This window comes from Ptiloglossa arizonensis, chromosome 6, assembly GCF_051014685.1.
Source record: "Ptiloglossa arizonensis isolate GNS036 chromosome 6, iyPtiAriz1_principal, whole genome shotgun sequence".
Lineage (NCBI taxonomy): Eukaryota > Metazoa > Arthropoda > Insecta > Hymenoptera > Colletidae > Ptiloglossa > Ptiloglossa arizonensis.
Window position 1 is genome coordinate 14,448,418 of NC_135053.1, and position 21,558 is coordinate 14,469,975.

The 21,558-nt window shown below is 44.4% G+C and overlaps 1 protein-coding gene across 1 annotated transcript in view; it reads left to right on the top strand.

The window, feature by feature from the left end:
- Positions 1-21,558, top strand: part of Ddr (discoidin domain-containing receptor 2) — a 256,459-nt gene that overhangs the window by 211,365 nt on the left and 23,536 nt on the right. The window contains exons 11-12 of the mRNA XM_076314016.1: positions 17,122-17,245; positions 19,974-20,125. Of these exons, the coding sequence (XP_076170131.1) occupies positions 17,122-17,245; positions 19,974-20,125 (276 nt within the window). The remainder of the gene's footprint in view (positions 1-17,121; positions 17,246-19,973; positions 20,126-21,558) is intronic.

Genomic DNA, 21,558 nt, shown 5'->3' on the forward strand with positions numbered 1-21,558 from the left:
TGGCCTCTTGAAACCGTCCATTCTTTATTACATTTTTCTTTTTTTTTCTTTTTCTTTTTTTCTTTCACGTCCACCCGACATCAAACCAACGGACAATATTAAGGTGGCCTGTTTCCGGTGGACCGTCCCGGTATTTCCGTCGACGCGAAACGTACTCGGTAGAAAAATTGTTCAAAGCGAAGGAAACCGTATCTGGCACTTCGTTTTAAAGAGGAATGTCCATCCCGCTCGTAAATTCCGGTCCGGCTGCCGCGGGAATTATTAAAGTTTTATATTTGTTGTCATCCGCGCGGTCGGCGGTTCCGGGGGCCGAAAAGACCATCCCCTTCTGTTGCGCGTAGCTCGCTCGCTCGCTCGTAATGAGGACGCGTTCTTCAAGACGGATCCACTTTGTCCCGGGGAAAAATTAATTACCGCTGTTAGCGCGGTGAACAATGTTGAAACGCGCGGAGGCGGAGGCGGAGACGGAGGCAGCCGTGACGGTGGCGACGAGAACGGGGCGGGGGTGGGGGGGCAGGGCAACGCCACGGAATACACGAACACGAAGAATAGAAGAAAGCGGAAATACTCCCGCGAACGAATTCCGAGTATATCCCACCCCTCCCCTCCCCTCCTCCTTCCTCTGCAGCCCTTTCCTATTGAACGCAAGAAACGAGACGCGGAGGGACGACGCAGGAATATGTAAATACATGGAAAACGCGTTTCTTGGGAAATTGGTATTTAACGAAGCACGAGGACGAAGAAAAGTGGAGGCGAGGCTAGTTTTCTGTGAACTATTGTGAAATTGAACGAACCGAATGCGAACTTCATTCGCGAAATTGAATTCCCGTTAATTCAGGGAAATTTTAGTTCCGCGTGTATAATGACCTCTCGACCGTGGGCCACTTTACGCTCTTTTAACCGGTGGAAAGAAATTGAACCAAGGTGGACGTTACCCTCGTGTTTGGAACAGACGGGAAGAATTTTCTTCGATAGACACCGAGGGAGTACAGGTTCCAACGAGAACCGGAAAACCGAGAATATTTCCTCGTTGCGACCATTACTCGACTTGTCGAGTTAAATGTGTTCGATACTCTCGTTGTAATTTCGATAACTGGTCGCAAAGATACGTTCCAGTGGCGAAAGAGACGCGAAGGAGAACGACAGATCGCTGTTACGCGACTAAATATCGTTCCTTTCTGATTTTTAAATCGTACGTTCACGATCAATAACGTGCACTGTGTTTTTTTTTTTTAATTTTCACGTTGGAGTGTCTCAAATTTTTCTAGGTGCATCTGCACGGAAATGTGCGTTAAATTGAAATCGTTGCGCGTTTTAATCGTCGCAGCCGAGATCTCCACTGTACGCGTATTGTTAAGTAAATAACACGGTGAACGGGGCGGAATATTCGAAGGCGCAAAAACGGAATAGCTAACATAACGATAATCAGCCAGCAGAGGTGGAAGACAAGGAAGTACTTAGTGTCTCGAACTTGTCGTAACTGTATTAATAACAAGCTGGAACTTCGTTCGCATCAATGAGCAGCCCGAGTCTTCGACCCTTCTGCGAAACGTACGGAAGACAGTAATTAACAGGTTGCTGAACGATGGGAAATAATGGGAGCCAGACGGTAGAGCTCAATTCTCGCCAGAAGGCCTTCCAAACCTGTTTGCGCCAACGAGTTCCACTTAAGACAGGCGCAAAACAATACTCCGACTGAGACGTGACGCTCGCTATATTAAAACGGGTTATAAACATTAATTAAATTTCTGCAGTTTGCATAGATACGTCGAATGCACGTTTCATTGCTCGGGAGAGAGCTGGAATAACATCGTCCGTGGGTAGCCGGGACGAGCACCACGGCGAGAAATATTAAATATTATTTCAAACTTCTTCGGAACGTTTTTCCAAATTTTTCTTCGCGGATAAATGGAACGAGGGGTACACGGTTATTACCGTGAGCTCGAAAGAAAGAAGGAAAGAAAAAAAATGAAAAAAAAAAAAAAAAACGAAAAAGAAAGGAAGAGTGTTATAATTTCTTCCCCGCGTGGAACACTTTGCAGGCTGTCGGAACGTTTAAGCGAAGAATAATGTACTACGTTAATGACGAATAAATTGAAGCGGACGATACGAGAGCGCGGCGGGGTTTAAACAAAGGTAAAAGTTAATTTCTTTCGCAAAAAGTGGGCTGTTCCGGGAGAAGTAGCCGACAGGGTCATTTTGGTGGTCCTTGTTCATTGATGACGGCAATCCAACCGCGGATGGAATTAATATATATGCAGAACAGGCGTTAAACGAACAAAGAATTTACCCGGCGTTCTAAAATTAGGCACTTGATACCGACTTAACCGGCGGCTCACCGAGCGAAGAAATGAAAATGTTCGCCGAGACGGGAAAGCAAAGAGACCAATCCACTTTTTTTTATCTAACGCCAAAAGGTAAATTTCCCTAGGTAGTTCATGAACGGAGATATATGTACGGTGGCTGACAATTTATCCGGCGCGGATCGACCTCGTAAATGTTTCGAATCCGGCTAAATGCATTGGACGTCGCTGCGAATTCTCGCGGATATCGATCGTACGGATCGTTACTCGTACTTGCTCGATGAAAATCGTTCCGTTCCAACGAAACAGCCGGCTGGTAACGATGGACTCCGCTCGAACGTGGAAAAACTCGTGTATTGTTCCTCGGTCAAGTCGCTCGCTGGGTACAACTCGAGTGCGAACGGCAATTTCGATGTGCCACTTGACTCGGGGAACAATACCATCGTAAACCGTCACCCTTACGAGTCAACCGAGCACGAGAGCCAGCCTCTTTCAATTAGCGAAAAACTTTCCACCTACGCTTTGTACCGAACTTCCTCCTACGTGAAATAACCAGAGAATCGCGTTCGAGAAATCTTCGAAAATTTCCAACCTGCGGTTTCGACCATCGTCGCGAACAATTCGGCGAACCGTGTTCTTCGACGAGTAGAAGACCCTCCAAGTTATTCCTCGACGACGAACAAGTCCACTGTGGTACGCAGAATATCCAAAGGTACGTTTTCATCGAACAACGTTCGCTCTTCGAGTGAATTATTAGGTCGTTAGGAAAGTCATTTGGTTCTTTTTCGTGAAAATGGAACAGGATTCTCTTAGAGTGTATAAACATTTTATTATGTTATATATTCTCCATTTTGGAGAACGAAACGACTTACCGAACAACCCAATATTCATGTAGTGTCTTTATCCTTTATATGAATACACACTTCGCTCCAAGAATCTTTACAGTTCGGTGATGATATTAGGTAAATTGTAATAACAGGTTCACGTGTTATCTCTACGGAGAACATCCGTTTAGATGCGATGTCATCAGGATAGGTCTTTAAGATACTTTCTGTGCAATCTTCGAGAGAAATTGGTCTCGTAGAGGTTTCCAACCAAATTGTTTCGAGTTAATTTTATTTTTACAGTATCGTCGAGAATTTTTACCATTTTTACCATTTTTCCGGTAAGGATATTCTGTAAATTGTAGCAACAGCTACGAATGGTTAACACATAGATGTCTCTGTGGAGAGGATCCGATCAGACACGATGTCATTAGTTTCCTGTGCAATCTTCCAGGCAAATTTGTCCCATATAGATTTCTAGTCAAGTCGTTCAGGGTGACTGTCGTTTCTAGTCTATAGTGTCTTTATCCTTCTAGTCTATAGTAGTGTCTTTATCCTTTATATGAATATACATTTTACGCTTATATATTTCGTAAGTGGCTAGTCATACGTAGCTCCAATATTCCGCATGTAAATCCACGAACCTACCAAATTTCATTCGAATCGGTGAGAATCACTTCTAACACCCTCGTAAAAGTCAAGATCATGAAAGTCAGTCACCGAAGATCAGTGTTCGAAAAAACGAGATGCTATTCCATTACACTGAATCTGTATCGCACAATACAGAACACGAACGACGAAGAAAACAGAAAAAAAGAATCAACGATGAAATTTAACCACTCGTCCGATATTAATTCGATAGACGACAAAGTCAAGACGCGTCGAACCTTCGAGGTTGCAATTCCCGGTAGGATTCGAGACGAGGTGTTAACCGTGTCTGAAAATACCGAGAAGTCGTCTCTCTTTCTCTCTCTCTGCCTGTCTCGTGTCTCCCATTAAAATGCAACGATTCGAAAACGCAACCGATCCACTCGTCGCGATCATCGTGACGAAGTAAACGCGTCTGCGCATTTATTACGAAGCACTCACCGACCAAGACAGAGAGAAAGTCGTTCGGTCGCACGTCGAGTCACTGTTTCCACGAATCCGAGACGCGCGTTTCGAGTCCCCCGGTCGACGAACCAATATAATTCCCGCCGAGTAAATTTTTACCACCGCCACCCCTGGGGACGGTGGCACGGCGGAAGAGTGGTAGAGGGGATGGCAGGCAATCGAGCTGACTCCACTTAATTAAAAGAGCCAGTCGTATGACCGTATTGTCGGGCGCGAGAAGACGTGCGTTATCTAGCTCGTTCACCCGTCCGTAAGCAAGCCTGTGTACACACGTAGGCATCCTCTCCATCGCATTCTGTCCCGTTCCAACGCCACTCCCGGTATTAGCCACCTGCTACTTGTCTCGTCTCGGCGTTGCAAAGCCGTGGAACGTCGCGATTTCCTTTTTCTTCTCTCTCTCTCTCTCTCTTTTTTCCTTCCTTTCTTTCCCTCCTTTTCTTTTCTTTTTTCTTTTTTTTTTGTTCGGATGACCCCGTTGCACTTCCCGCAGACAGTCGGCCTCCCCCTGCCGCGAGACGAGTTCACCCGGACATCGACCACTCGACAGGCGTGCACAGGGTCCTCGAGACTGTTTATCCGGGAGTCGCGTCGAGGAGACCGGCTACGCGACGACCGTTTCGTCATTTTCCAGTTTAAGGATTTATAACCCTCCCTTCCAATCCGAGCGGCTTTCAGTCGATCGCTCGGATGTCTGGCGCGCCGGAGGATTAACGCGAAATGCGAAAATAAATTCGGGGAGTTTGTATCGCGAGAGCGCGGACATTCTTCTCGGAGTGTACTCGACGTAACTCGATAGCACGCTTCGAGAACTAGACCTTCCTTTAGTATCTGCATCGTTTGTCGATCGATAGCGTCTGGACACACTTTCGGTCAATTTTTCGGCATATGGGACCTCCGTGGTTTTCGAACGGGTCCGACAAGGGCTCTCGACGTTAAAATATTTTGTTAGTAGTTGCAACATATTGATTTTACATACACTTCGAACGTTTAATATTTTTATGTACAATTCGCAGAGTGATTCTCAGTACAAGTGTTTATAATGTGAAATTCTCACGAGGATATTTATGTACCATAGTGTGCGACAAGAATGTTCCAGAAAAAGACGAAATAGTTAACATCCATAATCTATAATAGAAATAATAGAAATGGTTAACATCTATAATCAGAGATGTCGCAATTAGTGATTTTTGAGTACTGTAATATATTTTTTCCTCGAAGCTTATACTTTGCAACGAACCACACATTCTTCACTCAGTTTGCACCAGGGAATCAAGATGGCTGCTCGGTGTTCCAGATCGTTGTCCTCTCGAAGAATTTATCGGTGTTTAGTATCGTTCGACCAATGCTTCGCAGATTTTAAGAGATCCTTTCGGCCAGTCGGATCGTTTTCTAGGCATTTAAATCGTCCATAAAGACGGATAATGTCCCCGAACACCGAAGCAATCTCAAACGTGCAATTTCATCGAATGTTCTCCGGATGATTGGATTTCCATATAGTAGGCAGACCAAGCTCGTTCGATAATGTCCAAGCCCAAAGAGATGATTCGTCGTTGAATACGTCGCTTCAATCATGATCAACGTTTTCGTGCGTCTATACCACTTCAAAGCGTTTAACGTACGTTGCACCCGTTTCGAAACACACAAATTTCTCAACGACGTGGAAAATTCTGATTCTTTAACGCTCTATATATTTATACACATTACCATCACCCTCCTCATTAAGTAGCAAAATTCACAGATGTCTATGCATTTGTGACATAGACTGTACAAAATGGTATTACACGTTTCGCGAGATTTTTTGATCCGAGAGTGAAATTTATCGTAAAATTTTCCTCGGAGTCTGGTGAAAGAAAATAAAAGTATTTTACCCGGTACGAGGATACGATAGATATTGGAGTCGATTTTTCTAACATTTTATTGCAATATTTATTTAATTTTTCCTACACGCCGTAGAAATGTAACAATTCCCTCCGTTTCGTCGAGGTTTTTTCTTATTCTGTAATTATCGATGCTCTCGCCCGACAGATTGCACAGAGACCACGAATTCTAATTAGGATTCCAACGAGAGGAGGCGGGACGAGGGGTTTCTTCGTATCGTACGTTCGAATGATCGCCAGATTTTGGACGGATTTGAGCAGATTACAGGTCGGTTTCGAGGTTAGGGAGATACGCGACGCGTTTCCGCATTGCGTGCCCTCGTGGTCCATGAAGCAACCTTTATTTGGGGCGTATGCAAAATTCAGGAAACCGCGGAAAGGGTCCTCATTGACAATCTCGTATCCTCGGCTTGGATATGAGAACCTGGTTATAACGTTCGATCATTTCTATGAAGTAGAACTGTTTGAACTGAATCAGCACTTCTCGTGCACCGAATTATTGGAATTCTTGAATATTGAACTACTCGTGACTTCAAACCTCATCGTCGTAGATCAAACGTAGTAACGGTACTAAACCTCGATTTCGGTGCGAAAATATTCGTGTCCCTCGCAAACTGTGATATTTTTTAAACGAAATCTCGAACTCGAGCTATGAAAAATTGTTCCTTCCAAACAGCGCGAAACTCGTAGGGATTGTTTTACGGTGGATTCGATTTTACAAAAATATAATAAAATTTGATGCGCTTTTCAGTCCGGTGATCGTTGCGGTTTTGCAGTAACAAGTAGCTTAAACGATCACGCATGTTTTTCGTATTTTTCATAAACAAAGAGAAATTTCGAAATTTTCCCGTGCAATTGCTAATTTCTGTTCGTTAATGAACGCGAATTGCGAGGGAAAAAATATAACGAAAACAGAAGTACGAGCGATACGAAATTTTCCAGTTTCCGGGTGCATAAATTTCCGGAAAATGTTGCTGCCGAATATCATCGGTATCGATGTTGAGGTTATTGTTATTTCATTACAGCCGAAATCGTTTGTTTCCTATTCGTTCCGCTAGAAACGCATTTTGAAAATAAATTTCCGATAATTCGTTGTTACGCGTGTACGCGCCACCTCCGCGATTTATCGATCAATTTTCGCGCGAAATGTCCATTGTTCATCGGGGACGTAATAAAAAGAAAATGTTCCCTCGAAAAGTACGATGTAATGGCGAGCGCAAACTTGAACATTTCGTGTACGGAATAGAAACAATACCGACTTGTTTGAATTTTTCACGTACTCGTAGCCGTATTAACACAATGCCCGACTCACGCCGCTGTTTCACAGTTCGTTACTTTTTAACGTATCGTGAAAAATATGCGTTCCACGAGCGTAGACAACGATGCTTAACAACAGTCAGTTTCCTGTCCTGTCGAACAATGGTGGAACACGGAGAATTATTATTCTCCCTCGCGTTATCTTTCCGCTGATTTTCCCGCGTAATCCCCAAAATTAATATATCTCTCGATCGTTGGCAAATCATTCGCGATAACGCGCCATTTCCTTAACGAAACGGTGAAAAAAGCTGTCGCGCGAAATGAAGCACACTCCCATTATTCAACAAGCGTAGGATGTACGCGCGATTAAAGTTTGCACGAAATAATGTAATATCGAATCTGTCTTTTTATTTTGACGTCGTTATACCATATTTCTCCTCGCAACGCGTGACATTTTTACTGCGAGGAGAAACATAAACAGAACTCAACTATTACAAGGTAAAATCGTTCGAAGGTACTTCCATCACGTTTTTCGTCCAATTTACTTCTGTTCTTTCTGGATACGGTACACGATATTGATCTGAAATACAGTGAAAATACTTACATAGTGAAATATACCTGTAAAGTCACGGATAATAAAATTCTATCAATGTCTCACAAATAAGAATAATCAAATATTTATAACGCTCACAACTGGGTTGAATTTCCCTCGCGATAATTCGTATCGATTTCCCTTACCTAAACTCGACATCCATCTGAAAGATACGTAACAAAAAACACCGAAATTTAATCGTATCATAATTCTCACCTTTTTAGCTTCCACTCGAAGTTCCATTCAAACTGTACACAATACCGTTTTCTATGCACGGTATGATAAATAAATGGGTGAAATATTTCCGCGGCACGGTGACTCGTAAACAGTTTTTAATGATTTCGAGCAGCGAGAAAGTTCTCGAGTTAAAAAGTTGGAGCGTTAAAAATGAAATTTTACCGTCCCGTTAATCGATCCGAATGCTGTTCCGTTGATTAGCCGCCCCCGTCCCCGGCTGGCCCCCCCCCCCCCTCGCTCGTAATAATCCTTTTCGCAGTTACGAGTCGTAACTAAAACATTTTTCATTTTAACGAGTTTCGTGGCACGTCGCCTCGAACGTATCGAGAATTTTCGAAAGAGACGCGTAACGAGTTCTCGACAATCGGCCGTTCGATACATCGAAATTTCCGAGCAAGGAATGCCGTATAATTGAAAGTACAGGAAGCGCGCGTGATTTCATTAAATTTTATTGAATTTATTATCTTCGAACGGTCCGATCGCGAGGCACACCCGCTTTTAATCCAACACGGGCGAGGTCGTCGAGAGAGGGGGATGAACTGTGCGATGGCGTGGAACGTTGGGTGGCGGTGTGTGGGGGTGGTGGTGACGGTGGAAGAGGGAGGCGTTCAAAAGTGAGGTAATGCGATTACCTACTTCAGCTACGGGGGGGTTCGTCACGATACGAGGGGCAGCCGAGCGAAAACAGATTATTTTAATTTAAAGCAACAAACTCTCTCCGATTCTCGTATACTGTAATCCTCCCACGCAAATTTGACGTACGCGTGTATCCGCATTGTCAGCGGCGCTAGTTTCCGGATTAAGCATTAGGATAGGAACGGGGGCCCATTGCCGCGCGGCGCAACCTACCGACCGTCCTCCTGATGAAAATCAAACAGAAGATCCGCGAGCTTTTTGCCAAACCTCCCCTTCCTACCACGCTGTACCGCCTCGTCCTCGTTTTTCCTTTTGTTTTGCCGCGGGAAGATTTTTCATCAACGTCAACTCGTGAATTAGCGAACGACGCGCTGCGAGACATTCCCTACCGGAAGAGAAAGAAACGGGACAAAATATTATTCCCTTGTCGGTAATTCCCATGCATTGTACGAAAAGGTTATGAAATCATAAATGAGATGAGAAAAAGAAAAGAAAAAAAAAATAAAATACGAAAAGAGAAGAAACAACGAAGAACGAAAGAGCGGGGACCGAGCGACGCGGAACTTTCGTTTCTGCTCGGTTTTTCAGCTTCCTCTTTCTATAAATTTCATCATTTATCGTGTACGGAGATTTTTTCATGCAATTGTCCACATTATTCGGGAACAATGTAGTCACGTACGTACGCTGGGAACGTATTGTTCCTTCGTGGAGCGATGTTCTCGAGAAAATTCGATTGTCAATTTTTCTACCTTCAATGGAATATTATACATTTTTTTCTTTTTTTTTCTTTTCCACCGCGCGCTGCAACATCCTCTTTTGAAATTAGTTCAGCGACCGTGCCGACAGAGCCGCGCGGTATTTTATACAAATAACAAAATAATCTGCTTCGACTTTCCACTTTTGTAAATGTATTTTTCAAATCGCCAAGTATTTTGTGCTTACATCATTGGATCGTTCCAGTGGGCTTAATCGGTACGAGCGATTATTCCGTTGGTTGATAAATATTGCGTTGAAACATTTTTATCCTACCGAATCGAATATTCCTTGTTCGAGTAATAATTTTTCCAAACGAAATCGAACTTTGCCAATAATCGCGTAAGCTTCTTTGTAAGAATCGTTTCGTACGATCGATCGTGTCCTCGCGGACGTGAAATTAAATAGTAATATGGAACAGGATTATCCGAATGTGGAATTTTCGTGATTCTCGCGATTAAGGAACGTGTGCAAATAGCGACCGGGCGAGAAATTTGATGAAATGATCGCAATAACCACCGAACGTGAATTACATTTGGTCGTACGTTAGAAAATAAACAATCGTTGAACTAAGACGACGAGAATCTCGCGTTGTATCGTTACATAATTGTCCGTACGACAAAGAGTAGGATAATATCGAATAAGATTTAGTCGAATTTTCAATTCTCGCGTTCAGACGGGTGAAGATCGAACGCAGGATCCGATTATTGTACCCGAAAAATACGTTTGGGGAGGTATGGAAGAAAAAGCTCCGAACAAACGAAAGAGTAAAGGACACTGAGTAAGGGGCAGATGTCGAGCGAAGGCAGAAAATGTGCAAACATCCGACAGGTTGAGCAGCTTTAACGGGAAAGGAGCGGAAATGTACCCACGGTAATGAAAATGGCAAAAAGCACTCCACTGCTAATTAATGGAAGATCGTTCTGTTCCTGAAATCCTCCTCTTTGCGCGTCTGGGATTTCATCAAGAAGCATACTTCGCTATTTCGATTTGTGTTTCAACGTTTATCCACGGTGAATTGCGCCCGGTATATTTATGCTGTTTGCGAATATGCGCGTGCGGAATCGGAAAAAGCGAAGCGATCCGTCGAGTCTTCGCGATCTAACATTCATCGTACATTATTCGGTTCGAACGTTTTTTTCTTTTTTTTTAATTTCTCGATTCGTAATTAGCACGTGTACGAATTTCATCGATCCCTGTCGAGCCTTGTGCGATTCAATTTTCTTGAATTTTCAATCGTTCAATTTCTTTTTATCAAACATCCTCCACTCGTGCAATTATTCTCTCTCTTTCGTCGCTCGAAGAGCAACTCGCTCAGAGAGTTAAAGAGAGGTGTCTGTCGCAGTCTTCGCGTTTGTACAGGATGGGAAGAAAAAAGGGTCCGAGACTTGGAGGGCTTACGGTACTCGTCGAGGGGGAGGCAAAAAGTATCGGTTCGACACAGGGTCTTACGATCGATCCTTTCTGCGTAGAATTAACTTTCCTTATTTACGAACATTCGATATCGCGAGCCTCTTCCCGGCAAATTGAATGTAAACAGAGGAATTGGTTTAGAAGTATCGGTTCAAGGTTGTCGACACAAAACCGCTAATATAGACGAAGTTTACCTCGTGGACGCAAACATAACACAGAATCGATCGAAAACATAACAACAGAGATCGATGAAAACATAACGCAAACCACCGAGATGTACAATACATTCAAATGGAAGGAAAACAATCGAACGTCTATCGCGCGAATGAAAGTTTGTACCGTCGATAAAGTACACAATCTACGCGGGCATTAATCATTTCGCGTGGTCAACCTTGAACCAGTGCACCTTTAACGAACCAATTCCTATTTATATTCGATCAGTCGCGAACACGCTCGCGACAACGAACGTCCGTAAATAACCGAAGTTAATTCAACACCGTAGAGGATCGATCTAGGAATCGAAACGTATTCGTTCGTCTCTACGAGTATTGCGAGCTACCCTCGAGTCGCGAATCTCTCTTTCATTCGTTAGCCGCGTAATAAAAAATTGATAATCGTCACCGGGTCCGCCGGCAGTGTTCAAGTTCTCCGCGAGTAATCGTTAAATTCCTTCCCGGCCACTTTCAGGGAACTTTTAATTCAACCGCGACGACCGGAGATTATTTAATAGCGAGCCCCCATCGATCGTCCGTTCCCGTGATAAACTGGATACGCTATTAGTATGCAGCGAGACGTTCCTCGACCTGAACAAATGCGGCATGATAATAAGTTCGTTGAAACGCCCACGCGTAGTAGCTACCGAGGTACGCGAGGCCATTCTGTCATTTATTTTCGCGGGATTACGTTGTCAGACATCGTGGATACATCCTCGAAGACGTAGGTATCGCGGGATATCCATCGATAAAAGCACTCACGATCGAACGTATATCCGCGAAAGATGTGCATCACTCGAGAGAGTTCTTTTGTGCAAATAATTTATACACTTGCGACCACGACAAACACTGGTCGACCGAAAGCTGGACTGTATTATCGTCTAGGTGTACAGGTTAATTCAGGTAAAGGAGGTCGATATTTGGTGAAACGACAGGGCGGCGCAGCCGATATCCGAGAACTTTCGTTCAACTAGGCACGAAACTCACGGAAACGGACCTGAGTTAATTCAATTTGCCCTGGACGACGTACCGACACGTATTCGAGCCTCACTCGGCTATTTTCTGGAACGATCGAAGAAAGAAAGATTAGAACCGGGTTAAGGAGAACGTGGTCCCTGTAAGTTTCTTTTTTTTTTTTTAAGCTATCTCCAAGAATCTTTACAGATCGGTGATGATATTAGGTAAATTGTAATAACAGGTTCACGTGTTATCTCTACGGAGAACATCCGTTCAGACGCGATGTCATCAGGATAGGTCCTTAAGATGCTTGCTGGACAATCTTGGAAAGAAATTTGTCTCGTAGAGGTTTCCAACCAAATTGTTTCGAGTTAATTTTTTTTTTACAGTATCGTCGAGAATTTTTACCATTTTTACCATTTTTCCGGTAAGGATATTCTGTAAATTGTAGCAACAGCTACGAATGGTTAATACATAGATGTTGTCTCTGTGGAGAGGATCCGTTCAGACACGATGTCATTAGTTTCCTGTGCAATCTTCGAGGCAAATTTGTCCCATATAGATTTCTAGTCAAGTGGTTCAGGGTGACTGTCGTTTCTAGTCTATAGCCAGTGCAGAGACCGGTGATGTCTTCTATAACTGATTCAACTTTGTTAACCTAGCGTCTCGACGAGCAACGAGCTAAATATAGAAATCAAATAGAAAGCCAGCAATAGGGATAAGGTCGAGGATCTCGTCACAATAGAGACACTCCTAGACGCTCTACCCGCCCATGTGCGAGATTGTAAAAGTGATCAGCGTGCCCGAGCGTGATCTACAATCGGGAAAGTGACGTTGACGAGTCAAGTCATCGCGGTCTGGAAGTAATTTACGATTACTTCGAGGAAGTTTAATGTAGGTCGTCAGGAAGTGGCTTCACCGATGAGCTATTATCAGATACAGGGCGAAATGCAATAATTCTTTTTTTTCGCGAAATGCTTATTTATCCTTTTTTATAATTTTGTATCGAATTACATATATTCACGAAGATGGAATTATTTGTTTTCAGAGTTCTTGACTTGAATTTCAAGTAGAGTATGTTTCAAAGTTCACACTCTGTCAGTGCGTTTCACGAGCGAAGAAAACACAGAGGAAGCGTTACCAGTTTCTTCTCATTTGTTATTATCGTTAATAGACCCGAGTAAAAATTACCTTACTTCGTTCAAAGTACGTATAACGTGTGTTTAAAATATGCATGAGGTTGTACAACATTCTTTTCTCATTTCTACTCGCAGAACATACTACCAAAGTTTAATCGTTCAACTTTGTAAAACTCGGTAGACTTCTCCCATAATAAGATCGAGACTCCTAATATCCAAAATGGACCATCCGACTCGACTGATCCAATTTTGTCCGCAACCAGTGGATAAATTAAAATTCTTTTCAACGTTCGATACCGGTTGGCCGATAGGCGAAATAAATTACAGGGTTGTGCGTGGAAAGGTTGAAGGTGACTTTGAGAACTTACCGAAAAGGAAACGCTAAAAACAAATATCATTTCGAAGGTATTGGAGTTGAGAAGGTGATAATCACCACCGTTTCGAAAACACGCAGGTGATAATCACCACTTTCTCGAAAATATACAAGTGATAATCACCACCTTCTCAAAAACATCTAGGTAATAATCACCACCCTTTTAAACATATTCAGGTGATAATGACCACCGTCTCAAAAACACGCAGGTGATAATCACCAACCTCTTGAAAACGTGCAGGTGGTAATCACCACCTTCAGAAAAATATACAAGCGGTACCGATATCTCGATTCCTCGGCAATCTTCCGGCAAACGAACGATACTTCCCCTCCCACTTTGCACCACTCGATCGATTCACGAGCAGTATCTGTACCAGCAAATATCCTCCGTCGCTTGAAATTTTCTCCGGCAAGTTTAACACGGTCACGTGTTCCCGGGGCGCAACAGACGCCACTTTTCGCGAATCGAACCGACCTGTACGTTCACCGAAACAAGAACCGCCCCGTACAATGGAGCCAGTTGGGGTCCGCGTTAACCGAAGCGTTGTAAACGCGTTCACGGAGTGTTCCACGGAGATTCTTCCCCTGCCCCTCCGGCATGGCGCCGCGTGTTTATCGAGTAATTACTATTTTCAATTAACGGTCCGGTACGATCGATCATTTTTCGCTTAAACGAAGATTCCTGGGGCGATCAGTCGAAAATTCCGGCTGCTGATTGGTTTCTCTGTAATTAATTTTTCCTCGCGCATTAAATTATTCGCGCCGTTGCGCGTCGATCACCGAAACACGTTCGGTCAGCCCGAAGATTTCCATACTGCCAATTACGAACGCGCGCGTCCCGCTCGATTTTCGAGCGTGCTCGAACAAACAAGGTCGCAGTCGAAATTAACGACGGTGCAACGAACTCCGACTACACCTACCAAAATACTCTCTCTCTCTCTCTCTCTCTCTGTGCCGCGAGATTTGCACTCCGTTTCGGTTCGGTTCGAGAAACCGATAAAAGATCGCCGCGCGTGGTTCCATCGTCGTAACCGGCGCGTTATTTCCCCGACAGCGATGATACCTGGCGGTCGAACAACCTCGACGTAGAAAGCGACCGGAGTGGGGGGATCGGTGATCGAGCCATCAAGGGGAACGAGCAGCCGACAGCGCTTTGAATGCCCGGCCATAAGGGCGGAGGAAGTCGCGACAGGACTTCAGATAGCCCTAATGGCGAAAGAGAGGCGTCGGATGGAAACCTAGATGACAGGAAGACGAGCAACGTACCAGAAACGGCGGACGATCAAAGAAAAAGGAGAAACCAGACAACGAATCTGTGTGTGTGTGAGATAAAGAGAAAGATCGAAGGAGAGTAGAAGAGAAAGAGAGAGAGAGAGAGAGAGAACGAATCGGGCAAAGAGATTCCAGTAGAATCCCGATGGCTAAGTGGTTATCTTATCTTAACGGGACGGCGGTGCAGCATCTCGCTCCGGCGCCCTAACGCTTCCTAAACGGAAATTAACACCCCCCATCCCCTCCCTGCGCCATCTCGTGCCCTTCCAAGCACTCCGTGCTACGAGATTCGTAGCCGAGGAGCGCGGCAAAAATCAATGGATATTATGTCGCGACTCGTGTAGAACTCGCGCGCCAACGACACGGATTCCAGTTTCCACCCCCACCGCTGGTACGTAAACGTTCGCTTATCGTTCGACGAAGAAGTGGTGATCGCGTATACCGCGGTTCCGACGGTGGATTGTTTGTTGCAACGGGAGCGTTAATTTCCTGAGGGCGACGTGTCGATCCTTGACCGAGGGGGCGTTTCTTACGCTCGTGTAGAACGAGGTTCTGCGAAAGGAAACGCGGTCGATAAGAAACGACGATGTTGGTTCCGCGTCGACGACGTTCCCGTGGACGAACGACGCTTCGTTTCGCGTCCTCGTCGTCCTCGTCGTCCTCGTCGTCCTCGTAGTCGTCGTAGTCGTGACGAGGCACCGTTAATGGAAAAATACAAACGCGATCGCAACCCAGATAGCCGACGTTCGAGCTTCTATTTACCGGGGCAGCACGGTCGTTCGCGGATGTGGAACGAGGGTGACGCGGCACCAGGTAAATCCGGATATTTTTTATCGTTTTTTCGCGGATTGGGAATTACCGATCTAGACATCGGACCGACACCGTTAATTATTAACGAAAGAGCGTCGCGCGGTATACGTATATCCCCTGATCCAATTTCCCCGACCGTCGGACCGAGCCGCAACTAATAATTACTCGATGATATGATAAATTTTATTCGCCCGGAATTACCCGTGGCACGTCGAACGCACATCGATGCATCGCGCAGACAATTACGCCGCACGAAATTATTAGCGACGGCCACGGTTTCGCGGTTCCGTGATTCCTTTGACGCGATAACGCTCCCGCGGTGTTTGTTTTTAACTCCTGTCCGACGAAATCAACACCGGCTTCGAAATCGAGTACACCGGGGCTTGGTTTCTTGGATACTTCGGCGAGGGTGAATACGAATGACAGCGCAAGGGGAGATCGATCTGGCGTCGATCTGGATGCGATCAATGGACGAATGCGTGGGGATGAACGGGTACCTCCGAGAGAGAATCGAGTGGAATATTTATTTGGACGAATTATTCTCAGCCACGGTGCATTCGGGTCCTCGCGATATACTTCTTTTCTATGCTGGAAACTATTATCGGATGCTTCTGTAATTTATTCGCTCTCGTTGCATTTTAAAGTCGAAACTCGAGTCACCTTCGGGACACTTTTCATCCAAGTGTCTTAAAGGTACGATCGAACCGTAGAAATTATACAAATTGATACTCTTCTGACCTTCGTTCGAGTCTCTCTGTACATTATTCCGTTAAAAATGTTCGCGTTGCTACAACGACCATCGAGATTCGACGCAACTGCGAGAGTGTATTTCCTTTTCGCGTCGCATTAAATGTAAACGCTCCGATTCCTAATTATCGGCGGCGGGATGCTCTTTTAGAATAATTTGGTATCTTGGACGAGCGGAGAGTTCGATCGGAGCCGATAAAAGCAACTCGATCCCGAATTAATTAAAATGTACGCAACAACGATTCCCCGGTCGGTAAATCCCCGGTGTGCTCTAGTTTTATTCGAGGCGCACTGTAAAAAGTCGGGGAAACCGCTGTTCCGGGTGAACCGTTCGCCCGTGCGCGCTTCCTTTATTTATTCTTCCGTCTTAAAATACGAATTACCGGTCGCTCCGTTTTCACAGTTGCCTATAAAAGAAAAGGTATAGCTGGAAGATCCTCCATGAATATTCCGAAAGGGCGTAGAACAAAGGTGGTATAAAGAAAGCGGCGGGACAAAGTGACGGAGAGTTCTTCGTAGCGTATCGCTTTTACCGCGCGATATACACGCGCGGCGTGTGCATAAATGTCAAGTGCATTAACGGCAACGTTCAATATTCGGCCGCAGGTCTCCGTGCAGGAGGAGGGCGAGGACAAGGGACCAATTTGCCCTCCGCTTCCGGCGCAGTACCACGCGGCTGCCTACACCACGACGACACCGCAACTACACAAAACTATCACGGATTACAGCGGTTGGTAGCGACGTTAAGTGCGATACTTAAGCCTTTCGAACTCTGCCTCTGCATGCACGGTTAGGCCGATTTAAATTAATTCAAACAGAGGTTGCTCGAGTCGCGCGATTATCAACGCCACACCTCGTAATATATTGCCGGAAATTATTACCCACTACGGAGCCACGCGAGCGATTTGATACATCGAATTTGGTCCACTCGTCGATCAAGCGCAAGGTGGCGGTGTTTTTTTTTTCTTTTTTTTTTTTTTTTTTTTGAATTTTACAACCCGCGCGTAATTACACCGATTCGAATCGGAGACGTTGGGAATCGGGATCGTTATCAAGGTTGCACCGCGTAACGCATCATTGCGAATGATTAATTACCGCGGCGTTGTCGCGAACGAGTGAAATTTTCCCGCGTCAAAGAAGCGGGACCCTTTTTCCATCTCACCGTGTGTATATTTACGCCGATTGAATTAATTTCGCGCGTACATTTGACGAATGTCATTGCCAGGGCGCGTAATATGTCGCTACAAAATTAATACCCGCTATAGACTCGCAAACGATTCGATGTATGTATATGTATATTGAATTCGGACCAGCCACCGATCAAATACGAGCAAGTGTTTCGATATTTTTTAATATCCGCGTGCACGGGTAATTGCGTCGATTTAATTCGTAGACGGCGCGAATTTGATTATTATCCAGGTTAGAGCTGGTAATGTATGGCTGTAAATTATTAATTACTATAGAGCCGTGGTACCGACCGGATACATTGAATTCGAGCTTTCGTCCGTCGATAATAAACGAGTGCCTTCGATTCGTTAAACTCTGTGTGCATACTTACACCGATTAAAATTAATTGAAACAGAAACAGTGCGCGTTCGATGATCGTCGATACCGGACCTCGTAATATATTGCTGGAAAATTATTAATTATCGCGGAGCTGTAAATAATTCGATACGTCGAATTTGAAATTTTCCACCGGTCGAAAAAAAGATCAATTCAACCCACGGATCTGTAACCGGTGTGACGAATTACGCGTTATCTGACTAATGGAGCGGTAATAATTATTAAGAAAACGAATAGTTTGCGCGCTTTGTTCGACGTAACGTGGGATAGGATCGCGTTTACACGGACATACAGCGAACTGATAAATTCGAGAATTTGTAGCTTTCGGTCATCGATCTCTTTCGCTCCTAAACTGAATGTTCGACAACAAGCTCACGACGAAATACGCTAAATTCCAGGTAGACGATTGCTATAACGATTCGGACACGACATTTCGAAATAATACTGCGAATGATTTTAATTCCACTCCATCAGTTGTGCGTTAAGCCTTTTGAACTCTGCCCCTACATGGGCCGTTAAGCCGATTTAAATTAATTCAAACAGGGACAGTTCTAACGATTATCAACGCTTTACCTCGGAAATATTGTTGAAAATTATTACTTGTTATAGAGTCGCGTATAGGCAATTTCAATGGGACTTCAAATTGAATATCGGTCCCGACCAACGTTTGATGCCCACGGTATTTCGTTAGGACGTTGTGTATTTTAATTAAATAAGCGGGAAAACTCGGAATAAGTGGCTTTCCGCTGCGCCACATTATCGAGTTTACGTTCGACTAAAATTACATAAAATCGCGGGGGCGTTACTATAGGGATTGGTCGCGACGATAAACGCAACACCTACCGTGATATGCAAGCACGCGGAGTTCGAATTAAATTACAGACTAATGATCGACAGATTATTACAGACTTGGCTGGCACTTAAGCCAACGCTTACGCGAGCACGAATCGTTATAAAGTTCGCCGTGATTTATCGAATCTTTGCGCCGAGGAACGAACGACCATAATTCTTGGACTCGAGTTTGCCAGAACCTCTTTCGTTACGAATTCCCCGATTTTTACCGAGTCCGAGCGGTAAAATGATCGCGAGTAGAGAAGTCGGGAGATTTTCTCCGAAAGGAAGCACCTGGACGAAAAAAAAAAATTATTTAAAAATATTATTCCTTTGCGGGTAGAATCGTCCGTTTCTCGCACTACTTATCTCTAAACACGCGATTCTTGAAGAAAATATAATAAATCTCCACATCGAAGAGAACTCTGCTAATTATCGATCGTATGAGTCCACGGATCGAAAAAAAAACACAATCTTATCGCAAAATCGTAGAAATTCCAATCCCTGCGTACGATCAAGTAGGTGTTCTCGTTCAAGAAAGATAAGCTTAGCACCTGGACGAAAAAAAAAATTATTTAAAAATACTATTCCTTTGCGGGTAGAATCGTCCGTTTCTCGTACTACTTATCTCTAAACACGCGATTCTTGAAGAAAATATAATAAATCTCCACATCGAAGAGAACTCTGCTAATTATCGATCGTATGAGTCCACGGATCGAAAAAAAAACACAATCTTATCGCAAAATCGTAGAAATTCCAATCCCTGCGTACGATCAGGTAGGTGTTCTCGTTGAAGAAAGATAAGGTTAGCCGCGTGTAAACGCGAAGAAAGCGCGGTGCGGTGGCCGCGTGTCGCAATAAAATAAAATCCGCGTCGTCGCGGCTGGTAATAGAAAAAACACGGACGGAAGTACTTGTACGAAAGTTCCGAGGAGCATGCAAACCGCGAACGAGCCGAGTGCTGCGCGAACGTCGGGCAATTCGTTTCGTGCGCGGTGGCCATCGTGTCTATAACCTTGTCAAAAAATTCTTTTTTCCTTTCCGTTCACGGTATCACCGGGCAGGGATCACGGAGGCGCAGCCGGTTATTCCGCTCCTGCTGAACACGGCGATCAATCTTGCCAGGCCAATTCCACCGGTTCAAGAATATCCATCTAATCCACCGCCCATACCACCACCGCCGGAAAAGTATTACGCCAGTACGGAGATCTGCAAGGTGAGTATCAAAAATGTACGACAGACATGCGATCCCGTGACGATTAGTCCTTTCTCGAGAGGAGGGTGGTGGAGACGGTTGGCGAGGGGTAGGGGCATTAAATGCGGGCCATTTCTAGCTAGGAACTGTGTCAAACGCCGCTTCGTGACTCGCGGATCTTACGACGCGATCGCAGCACGCGGCAACGAACGCCGCCACTTGAATCGTTTCCCTTTCGAGGGTTGCTGCCCGCGAGCTTATCCACCGGTTCCTCTTAATTCCTTGTTGTTTCGACTCCTTGTTGTTTCCTCGGTTCCGACCCGCCTTTAATTCGATTCGTACCGACTTTACCCCGTTTCCGTAACTCGCCTAGTTTCTCGCCGAGTCATTCCTTCGCAAACCCTTTAAATTGTTCCGATTATCAACTTATCTCGACGCAGCGAGTGAATCGCTTCCGCTTCGTTGTCACGGGAGAATTTTTTCGGGAAACGAATCATAATTTTTCGATGCATGGTTACGATCGTCGATAGGTGGAAGTAAATTATTGTACGAGTAGAGTTTTCAATTTTTGTCGGGAAACAGGAGCACGCAAATGTTTGTGTAAAGTGTGATCGATGAAACGTAAGAATCAAGGTTGAGGAAATTTTTGATAAATTCTAAATTTCAAGACGAATATACGAGTTTCTTCCTCGATTTCTCTTTCTTGTAATTATTAAGAAAATTTACCAGATAATGATCCAATTCTTAACGATAGTCCACGGTGTAAATAATGACCGAGAATAATTATTTTACCGAGATATTAATTTCTCGCGATTGAAATTTTCGATTCAACTGTTCGTTCGTCGCTTTACCGTGAAAGTCTGAATAGAACCGCCGCAGCCAAAAATGTTCAGTCTCTGCGGAGTATCCGAGGTGGATGGATCTGCTCCCGACCTTGGACCAGGCTCCTGGTCATCCCTGGATGCTATTGGCCTCGTAACCTCACCCGATAGCCACCGGCCTTTGCCGACCACTGCTGACCAATGGTCAACATAGCTGACCACTGGCGAGCAATGGTAAGCACTGTTGATCCCCTCACCCTTCCCTCTCTAATTTTGCCATGTTTCCATTTTTGCCTATTCTATCGTTTAATTGTTCAACCCTACTTCGATCATATTTAACCAATTTTCTATTTTATTCTTTCAATATTACTTTATATTTTCGTCCTCCTTGTGTAAATGTAAAAAACTTTGAAAGTTGATATAAAAGGACATTTTGTTCGATAGTACACGTATTTCCTAAACATTAATATTAGAATACGCGTATTATTATACGCGTTCTAAGTTATTATTCTCTGTTCTGCGCGAACGAATTTTTATCGAACTTTGAAGGGAAAAGATGGTCGTTGAAATAATTTCTCTCGGCTAGTTACGTATGTATATTTTCTAATCAGAGTTAATCGTTACGATTCATCC